General features: G+C 45.5%; 1 protein-coding gene across 1 annotated transcript in view; it reads left to right on the forward strand.

Annotated features, from left to right (window-relative positions):
* The window catches only part of LOC138641748 (serum paraoxonase/arylesterase 2-like), a 112,076-nt gene extending 101,640 nt beyond the window's left edge, over nucleotides 1-10,436 (forward strand). The window contains exons 7-9 of the mRNA XM_069729377.1: nucleotides 1,287-1,368; nucleotides 9,574-9,702; nucleotides 10,144-10,436. Coding sequence (XP_069585478.1) covers nucleotides 1,287-1,368; nucleotides 9,574-9,702; nucleotides 10,144-10,302 — 370 coding nt within the window. The 3' untranslated portion in view covers nucleotides 10,303-10,436. The remainder of the gene's footprint in view (nucleotides 1-1,286; nucleotides 1,369-9,573; nucleotides 9,703-10,143) is intronic.
* Nucleotides 10,437-11,206: the final 770 nt, after the last annotated feature.

Here is an 11,206-nt window from a genome sequence, read left to right on the forward strand (position 1 = left end):
GAAATGAAGCTAAGAGACACACCTAGACTCTTCTGATGGGTGTAGACAGTATTACCTTTAGCCAATGAGATTTATGTATGCAAATGCCAGCACACATTTAGAGAGAAGCTGAGCCAATAACATTGCTACAATGAATGTCCAAGAAATGTCCATATATATTAGTGATTGAAGATGTAACAAAGAGAGATCTGCTTTGATGCTCAATGTATCAGCGTGGCTCTTCCGTGCACTCATTTGAATTTTTACAATTTAATTTGGAGCAGGCACAATGTCTCAGAGCGTCCCACATTGTGCGGCGACGGCAGCCTTGATTTTTAACTTCTTTTTAATATGTATTACTTAATAACATTTATTTCTTTTATAAAGCCTAAGTATTCACTTCCCTATTGTTACTGAGCAGCATGAGTGCATAGTTCATGATTATACTCTAATATGGATTTTAGCAGATTTTCAGAGTTAATGATACATTCAGGCAATGATGGAAGTGACTTGAAGTGGAGAAAGGAGGTTTTTTTTTCCCCTGAAAACATCACAAAGTTTTGTTCTACTCACTTGTGCAATCGATTTATACAGAGGGTGTTGGAATGAGACCGACCATTGAAGTATCTGTGATGTGACTGCCCTCTGGTGGTCGATAAACACTATTTGCTGGGAAGCCGAAGTATTTAATTTCTGATACAATTATTATGGTATCCCATAACCATATTCAATAAAGAACGATAAAGAAAAATTGAGCAAGAAGCACAAGTTCACTTATGGGCAAACGTTTCCTCTACATGACAGAATTTCCTCATTGTATTACATTTACAAGTGATCCCGGGAATAGAGAACGTTACCCGGCTAGAAGGCTATTGGGACAATATTTTGTGGATGGATGAGATCAAAATATAGATTTCTGGTTCAAACAAGGAACATTATGATTAAACAAAGAAAAACCACTACAGCCTACATACCTCACGCCATTTGTGACACACGGTGCCAGTTGTTTCATGGTATGGGCTGTTTTTCTGCATCTGGACCAGGACGGCTGCTATTGATGGAACAATGAATTCAAAATTTTATCTACACATTCTAAAGTACATCTGTCCATGAACTAAAGTTCAAGAGACTGTGGGCCATGCCACAACACATCGCCCAAAGGCATATAATTGTTGTTTTAGGTCAAATTTATACAGGTATAAAGAAAATTCTTAAGGGTTCACAAACTTTTAAACACCACCGGAATTGTAGTCTGGATGTGTGGTCTGGAGCCGCCTTATAATGACCGCATTTTGTGTTTCTTGTAGGTACATCTATGTTGCTGACCTCACTGGCCGCACATTTAATGTTTTTGAAAAGCACGCAAACTGGTCCCTGTCTCCAGTAAAGGTAATCCTGAGAACAAGGTGGGGTCTTATCTCCGATTCTCACAGTGATGTATTTTATTGAGGTATCAGACAGAGACCGCTTTTATCTACGTGAGCACCACAGTCGTCATGTCACCATTGACCCTAGGGACGTTAGCTTTCTTGCCTGCGTTTTCTCCCTTCTACATATCTATCTATATAATCGTCTAAGGACCGCTTCCGTTTGCTTGTCTGTCGCGGAAATCCCGCGTCGCTGATTGGTTGCGGCAGGCTGGGCGCGACCAATCAGCGACAGGCACAGTCCGGCCGCGAATTCGCCCTTCCCTACTCCCCTTCAGTCAGTGCCCCCTCCCTACTCCCCTCCAGTCAGCGCCCACATAGCGTTAACGGACTGCGTTACACTGCGGCATAACGCGGTGTAACGTAGTCCGTTAACACTGCCATTAACCCTATAAGTGTGCCCAACTTTTGATGCTGTCTATGCAGCATCAATAGTAAAAACATATAATGTTAAAATAATATAAAAAAAAACAAAAAACATTATATTCTCACCTTCTGCCACCCACACCAGCCTTTCCATCTCCTCGCGACGCTTTGGTCCCAAGAATGCATTGCGGCAATGACTGGAGATGACCTAGCTGTCTCGCGAGACCGCACATCGTCACGGGTTATTGCCGCAAGGCATTACTGGGAACGGAGCGTCGTGACGAGCATCGCTAAAGGCCTGGGCTAGATCCGGGGGCCGATGGAAGGTGAGTATATACCTATTTTTTATTTTAATTCTTTTTTTAACAGGGATATGGTGCCCACATTGCTATATACTACGTGGGCTGTGTTATATACAGTACTACGTGAGCTGTGTTACATACTGCGTGGGCTGTGTTATATACTGCATGGGCTGTGTTATATACTACGTCGCTGTGCTCTACAGTACGTGGGTTGTGCTATATACTACGTGGCTGTGTTATATACTGCGTGGCTGTGTTATATACTTCGTGGCTGTGCTATATACTACGTGGGCTGTGTTATATACTGCGTGGGCTGTGTTATATACTGCGTGGGCTGTGTTACTGTATATACTGTTATGATCCGGTGACCTTGGAGCAGCATGAAAACTTTCACTGGAGTAGGTGCTAACTATACTGACCGCAAATCCTGATCTTAACACCGCAACTAGAAGTAGCCGTGGGGTGTACCTAACAAATCCTAGACACCTCGTCACAGCCGGAGGACTAAATACCCCTATAGATGGAAATAGGAATCCTATCTTGCCTCAGAGCAGAACCCCAAAGGATAGGCAGCCCCCCACAAATATTGGCTGTGAGTAGGACAGGAAAGACATATACAGGCAAAAAAACAGGATTTAGCACAAGAGGCCACACTAGCTAAAATAGGAAAGGATAGGACAGAGTTCTGTGCGGTCAGTATTAAAACCCTTCCAAAAATATCCACAGCAGATTATACAAAAAATTCCTCCATCTAACTAGAGACGTGGAACGTATATCTGCAACTCCAGAGGATCCTACACTCAGAGCAGGAATACAATCAAAAAACAAGCACACAGCTTGTGTGTCATAGAAAAAGAAACAGACACTTATCTTTGCTGAATTGGCAGCTAAGCAGGAGAAGCCAGACAGAGATCCAACACATCCCAAGAAACATTGACAATTGGCAAGGACTAATGAGTCCTGCAAACCTAAATAACCCAGTCAGAATTGCAATTATCAGATAAACCTGTCCAGGACTGCAGCCCAGGGACAACTGCATTACCACCTACAACCACCGGAGGGAGCCCAAAAGCAGAATTCACAACAGTACCCCCCTCTTGAGGAGGGGTCACCGAACCCTCACCAGAGCCCCCAGGCCGATCAGGATGAGCCAGATGAGCCAGATGAAAGGCATGAACCAAATCAGCAGCATGGACATCAGAGGCAAAAACCCAAGAATTATCCTCCTGGCCATAACCCTTCCATTTGACAAGGTACTGAAGCTTCCGCCTCGAAAAACGGGAATCCAAAATCTTCTCAACAACATATTCCAACTCCCCATCAACCAACACAGGGGCCGGAGGATCAACAGAGGGAACAACGGGCTCCACATATTTCCGCAATAAAGATCTATGGAAGACATTATGGATAGCAAAAGAGGCCGGAAGCGCCAGTCAAAAAGACACCGGATTAATAACCTCAGAAATCCTATAAGGACCAATAAACCAAGGCTTAAACTTAGGAGAAGAAACCTTCATAGGAACATGATGGGAAGACAACCAGACCAGATCCCCAACCCGAAGCCGTGAACCAACACACCGACGACGGTTAGCAAAACGTTGAGCCTCCTCCTGAGACAACGCCAAATTGTCCACCACATGAGCCCAAATCTGCTGCAACCTGTCCACCACAGAATCCACACCAGGACAGTCAGAAGGCTCAACCTGCCCAGAAGAAAAACGAGGATGAAAACCAAAATTGCAAAAGAAATGCGAAACCAAAGTAGCCGAACTAGCACGATTATTAAGGGCAAACTCGGCCAATGGCAAGAAAGCCACCCAATCATCCTGATCAGCAGACACAAAGCATCTCAAATAAGTCTCCAAAGTCTGATTAGTTCGCTCGGTCTGACCATTTGTCTGAGGATGAAACGCAGAAGAAAAAGACAAATCAATGCCCAGCCTAGCACAAAAGGCCCGCCAAAACCTAGAAACAAACTGGGAACCTCTGTCGGACACAATATTCTCCGGAATACCATGCAAACGGACCACATGCTGAAAAAACAACGGAACCAAATCCGAAGAAAAAGGCAATTTAGGCAAAGGCACCAAATGAACCATCTTAGAGAACCGGTCACAAACAACCCAGATAACCGACATCCTCTGGGAAACCGGAAGATCGAAAATAAAATCCATAGAAATATGCGTCCAGGGCCTCTCAGGGACCGGCAATGGCAAAAGCAACCCACTAGCACGGGAACAACAAGGCTTGGCCCGCGCACAAGTCCCACAGGACTGCACAAAAGAACGCACATCACGCGACAAAGAAGGCCACCAAAAGGACCTACCAACCAAGTCTCTGGTACCAAAAATGCCAGGATGACCAGCCAACACGGAACAGTGAACCTCAGAAATCACTCTACTAGTCCATCTGTCAGGAACAAACAGTTTCCCCACAGGACAGGGGTCAGGTTTGTCAGCCTGAAATTCCTGAAGAACCCGTCATAAATCAGGGGAAATGGCAGAAAGGACCACCCCTTCTTTCAGAATACCGACCGGTTCTAAGACTTCAGGAGAATCAGGCAAAAAACTCCTAGAGAGGGCATCAGCCTTAATGTACTTAGAACCCGGAAGGTACGAGACCACGAAATCAAAACGGGAAAAAAACAAGGACCATCGAGCCTGTCTAGGATTCAGCCGTTTGGCAGACTCGAGGTAAATCAAATTCTTATGATCAGTCAAGACCACAATACGGTGCTTAGCTCCCTCAAGCCAATATCGCCACTCCTCAAACGCCCACTTCATAGCCAACAACACCCGATTGCCGACATCATAATTGCGTTCAGCAGGCGAAAACTTACGGGAAAAGAAGGCACACGGTTTCATTAAGGAACCAACAGGATCCCTCTGAGACAAAACGGCCCCTGCCCCAATCTCAGAAGCGTCAACCTCAACCTGAAACAGAAGAGAAACATCCGGTTGGCGCAACACCGGAGCAGAAGTAAATCGACGTTTAAGCTCCTGAAAGGCAGAGACAGCCGCAGAGGACCAATTCGCCACATCAGCGCCTTTCTTCGTCAAATCGGTCAAGGGTTTAACCACGCTGGAAAAATTAGCAATGAAACTGCGATAAAAATTTGCAAAACCCAAAAATTTCTGAAGGCTCTTCACAGATGTGGGCTGAATCCAATCATGAATGGCCTGAACCTTAACTGGATCCATCTCTATAGACGAGGGAGAAAAAATAAAGCCCAAAAAAGAGACCTTCTGCACCCCAAAGAGACACTTAGACCCTTTCACAAACAGGGCATTGTCACGAAGGATCTGAAATACCATCCTGACCTGTTCCACATTAGACTCCCAATCATCAGAAAAAATCAAAATATCGTCCAAATATACAATCAAGAACTTATCAATATAAGTCCGGAAAATATCATGCATGAAGGACTGAAAAACAGATGGAGCATTAGTGAGCCCGAATGGCATCACAAGGTATTCAAAATGGCCTTCGGGCGTGTTAAACGCAGTTTTCCATTCATCACCCTGCTTAATACGAACAAGATTATATGCCCCCCGAAGGTCAATCTTCGTAAACCAACTAGCTCCCTTAATCCTAGCAAACAAATCGGTAAGCAAAGGTAAAGGGTATTGAAACTTGACCGTGATTTTATTCAAGAGGCGATACAGGGTGTCAAGGAACCATCTTTTTTAGCAACAAAAAAGAACCCCGCTCCCAACGGTGAAGAAGATGGTCGAATATGCCCTTTCTGCAAAGACTCCTTAATATAGCTCCGCATGGCGGTATGTTTAGGCACAGACAGGTTGAAAAGTCGACCCTTAGGAAACTTACAGCCTGGAATCAAGTCAATCGCACAATCGCAGTCCCTGTGCGGTGGAAGGAAACTGGACTTGGGCTCATCAAATACATCCTGAAAATCAGACAAAAACTCTGGAATTTCAGAAGAGGAAGAAGAGGAGATTGACATCAAAGGAACATCATTATGAACCCCCTGACAACCCCAACTAGTCACAGACATGGACTTCCAATCCAACACAGGATTATGTACCTGCAACCACGGAAAACCCAGCACGATAGCATCATGCAAATTATGCAACACCAGAAATCGACAATCTTCCTGATGGGCTGGCGCCATGCGCATGGTCACCTGTAGGGTTGAGCGACTTTTACTTTTATAGGATCGGGTCGGGTTTCACGAAACCCGACTTTTTCAAAAGTCAGGTCGAGTGAAATCGTCCGATCCTATAAAAAAGTCGGGGTCGGCCGAAACACGAAACCCAATGCAGTGCATTGGGTTTCCAATGGTTCCCAGGGTCTGAAGGAGAGAAAACTCTCCTTCAGGCCCTGGGATCCATATTTAAGTGTAAAATAAAGAATTAAAATAAAAAATATTGCTATACTCACCCTCTGACGCGCCCTGCTTCTTTCTGGCAGCCTTCCTTCCTAAGAATCAGCGCTTGAAGGACCTTCGATGACGTCGCGGCTTGTGATTGGTCGCGCGAGCGGTCACATGGGCGGTCGCACGACCAATCACAAGCCGCGACGTCATCTAAGGCCCTTCACGCGCTGATTCTAAGGAAGGAAGGCTGCCGGTTAGTACCAGGGCGCGTCAGAGGGTGAGTATAGCAATATTTTTTATTTTAATTCTTTATTTTACACTTAAATATGGATTCCGATACCGATTTCCGATATTGCAAACATATCGGAACTCGGTATCGGAATTCCGATACCAGATTCAGAAGATCGCCGACCTCATGGCCAACCCCACACAGGGGTCGGGTCGGGTTTCATGAAACCCGACTTTGCTAAAAGTCGGCGACTTCTGAAAATGGCCGACCCGTTTCGCTCAACCCTAGTCACCTGTGTCCAAAACTGGGGCTTATTTTAAGCTAAGGGTGTAGCATCAATGCCCCTTAAAGGAATAGGGTTCTGCAAAGGCTGCAAGGGAAAACCACAACTCCTGGCAAACTCAAAGTCCATTAAGTTCAAGGCGGCGTCTGAATCCACAAACGCCATGACAGAAAATTATGACAATGAGCAGATCAAGGACACAGATAACAGAAATTTAGGTTGTACAGTACTGATGGTAATTGAACTGGCGATCCTCTTTGTCCGCTTAGGGCAGACTGAAATGACATGAGAAGCGTCGCCACAATAATAAGACAACCCATTCTGACGTCTGAATCCTTGTCGTTCCGTTCTAGACAGAATCCTATCACACTGCATTGGCTTAGGAATCTGCTCTGAGGACAACGCCACAGCGCACACAGTTCTGTGCTCCCGCAAGCGCCGGTCAATCTGAATGGCCAGAGACATAGAATCACTCAGACCGAAAGGCGTGGGAAACCCCACCATAACATCTTTAACGGATTCAGAAAGACCCTTTCTGAAAATTGCCGCCAAAGCATCATTATTCCATTTAGTCAACACAGACCATTTTCTGAATTTCTGACAATACAATTCTGCCGCCTCTTGACCCTGAGACAGGGCCAACAAGGTCTTATCAGTTTGATCCACAGAATTAGGTTCATCATATAATAATCCTAAAGCCTGAAAAAAAGAGTCTACATTAACCAAAGCCGGATTCCAAGATTCCAGGGAAAACGCCCAATCCTGCGGGTCGCCACGCAGCAGGGAGATGACGATTTTCACCTGCTGAATGGAATCACCGGAGGATTGAGGTCTCAAAGCAAAAAACAGTTTACAGTTGTTTTTAAAACTCAAAAATTTGGACCTGTCACCAAAAAAAACAAATCAGGAGTAGGAATCTTCGGTTCTAAAGCAGGAGTCTGAACAATATAATCCGAAATACCCTGTACCCTAGCAGCAAGCTGGTCTACACGAGAAGCTATTTCCTGAACATTCATGCTAGCACAAGGCTACTCAGCCACCCAGAGATAAAGAGGGAAGAGAATATAAAGCAGACTGAAGAAAAAAAAATGTCTCAACACCTTTCTTCCCTTCTTCTGAGATGCATTTAACTCATTATTGGCCAATTGTACTGTTATGATCCGGTGACCTTGGAGCAACATGAAAACTTTCACTGGAGTAGGTGGTAACTATACTGACCACAAATCCTGATCTTAACACCGCAACTAGAAGTAGCCGTGGGGTGTACCTAACAAATCCTAGACACCTCGTCACAGCCGGAGGACTAAATACCCCTATAGATGGAAATAGGAATACTATCTTGCCTCAGACCAGAACCCCAAAGGATAGGAAGCCCCCCACAAATATTGGCTGTGAGTAGGAGAGGAAAGACACACACAGGCAGAAAAACAGGATTTAGCACAAGAGGCCACACTAGCTAAAATAGGTAAGGATAGGACAGAGTTCTGTGCGGTCAGTATTAAAACCCTTCCAAAAATATCCACAGCAGATTATACAAAAAATTCCTCCATCTAACTAAAGACGTGGAAAGTATATCTGCAAGTCCAGAGAATCCTACACTCAGAGCAGGAATAAAATCAAAAAACAAGCACACAGCTTGTGTGCCATAGAAAAAGAAACAGACACTTATCTTTGCTGAATTGGCAGCTAAGCAGGAGAAGCCAGACAGAGATCCAACACATCCCAAGAAACATTGACAACTGGAAAGGACTAATGAGTCCTGCAAACCTAAATACCCCAGTCAGAATTGCAATTAGCAGATACACCTGTCCAGGACTGCAGCCCAGGGACAACTGCATTACCACCTACAACCACCGGAGGGAGCCCAAAAGCAGAATTCACAACAATATACTACGCGGGCTGTGCTATATACTACGTGGCTGTTCTATATACTACGTCGCTGTGCTATATACTATGTGGGCTGTGCTATATACTACGTGGCTGTGTTATATACTAAGTGGCTGTGCTATATACTAAGTGGCTGTGCTATATACTATGTGGGCTGTGTTATATGCTACGTGGGCTGTGAGACAATTTCGCCCGGGGCCCTCAAAAACCTGGAGCTCGCCCTGGCTTCACTGATTAGTCGCACCCGGCCGGCTGCAAACAATCAGCGACAGACGCAGTCCGGCCGCCAATTAGCGCGGGATTTGAACCACGCTTCGCTAATTGGTCGCGCCCGGCCGGCCAAATCCTGTGTATTCATTGCATTATTCTGAAATCTTCATAAATAAACTACATACATATTCTAGAATACCCAATGCGTTAGAATCGGGCCACCATCTAGTCTTTCATAACCAGTTACATGACAACATTCTGTCTGTCTGCAGTCGCCACAAGGGGGAGCTCTCTGCCTCTGAATGTAGACAGCTCCCATTGAGCGGTGTATGCAGTAACTCCTGAGCTGTGCAGTGTTGGTGCAGAGGACCTGGAGATCTAAAAAGACATTAAGTCAATCAAGTGGCACAGAATTTGGGATAAAAAATCTTACAAGATGACCACCTTAAGTCTTATAAAAAAAAAAGAATATCAAAGGTCAAGTAGACTTGTATATGAAGCCTTTTTATATGGACCGAGTAATACTTTCATAAAATAATTTTATGTTATACCAGGTGGTGGAATTAGAGACACTTCTGGATAACCTTTCCGTGGACCCAGTTACAGAAGACATCTGGATAGGAGGTCATCCGAACCTCAAGAAGCTTTTCCGTTACGATCCTAAAGATCTTCCCGGGTCAGAGGTCAGTGTATAAATTATAGAGGCATAATACAGTATTGTAAAGATTCCAATTCTTTCACGCTCCTAATATTGGCAAAAATAAAATGAATGAGATTAAAAAAAAATGTTGCCATCTGCACACCCAGCAACCCCCCTCCCGGTCGACATAGAATCTTGTGTAAACCAAAGAGAGGGAGGAGGGGGATCCAGCTGCAGTTTCTCTCTCTGTGTGTGAGACTCATGCTGTGAGGGAGGAGAGATCTGATTGGCTCAGCTTTTACATCACACAATAAAATCTGTGGTTGCGCCGACCTTCTCCATCTTGTGGTGTAGTGAAAGTATCATTCGTGGTGACCCAGACGGAAGGTCGCTTGTAGGGAGCGGGAAGCTTGGTGTAACCTGGAAGAATGTTTTACAATTTTATTTTTGCACTTTTGACCATTGTTTTTTTTGCTTCTTCCAGATTGTTCGCATACAGAACATTCTCTCGGACAAACCCATAGTGACCACCGTATACGCCAACGACGGCTCAGTCATAGAGGCGTCGGCCTGTGCGGCCGTGTACGACAACAAACTTTTCATTGCTACAATATTTCACAAAGCTTTGTGCTGTCAGTTGTAACAATGTTATTGGGCTCCAGAATTCTGCTCCGGAGGCTGAAAAACCATTTTACATCTCCGATGCGCTGGAATCGACAGCCATCTTTTCTCTATACAGTGCAGGGGTATCTATCCATACCTGTTTCTGACAACACTCAGTCTCTATAATATTGTTGTCATCATCTGCCATTAATGCCACTGCGACCGCCGATACGCCTTTTAACGGCGGCCGCTAAGGGTACTTAAACCACCGTTAATTAACGGCGCTGTGGAAAAAGTACATAGCGCCCCCCAGAGGCCGATTTTCTCCGGGGTCTCGGCTGCCGGGGGTAGCCGAGACCCCAGAGAACATGATTCGGGTTTTTTTTAACCCACCCCGCATTTGCGATCGCCGGTAATTAACCGTTTACCGGCGATCGCAAAAAAAAAAAAAAAAAAAAAAGCGATCTCTTTTTAATTTCTCTGTCCTCCGATGTGATCGCACATCGGAGGACAGAGAAAAGGGGTCCCAGGTGGCCCCCCAATACTCACCTAGCTCCCCCGATGCTCCTCGTGTCTCCCGGTGGGCGCCGCCATCTTCAAAATGGCGGGCGCATGCGCAGTGCGCCCGCCGGCCGGCACCGGGAGAATCTTTGGGGTCTCGGCTGCCGGCGGTAGCCGAGACCCCAAAGAGCACGATCGGGGTCGGTATTACCGACCCCTGTTTTGCGATCACCGGTAATTATCTGTTTACCGGCGACCGCAAAAAAAAAAAAAAAAGTAAAGTGTAATTCTCTGTCCTCTGATGTGATCGCACATCAGAGGACAGAGAAATAGGGGGATTCGGGGACCCTAGCATACTCACCTAGGTCCCTGGATCCTCTTGCTGCTCCTCCTGGCCGCCGGCAGCAGAACATGGCGGACGCATGCCCAGTGCGCCCGCCATC

Source organism: Ranitomeya imitator, chromosome 6 (assembly GCF_032444005.1).
Source record: "Ranitomeya imitator isolate aRanImi1 chromosome 6, aRanImi1.pri, whole genome shotgun sequence".
NCBI lineage: Eukaryota > Metazoa > Chordata > Amphibia > Anura > Dendrobatidae > Ranitomeya > Ranitomeya imitator.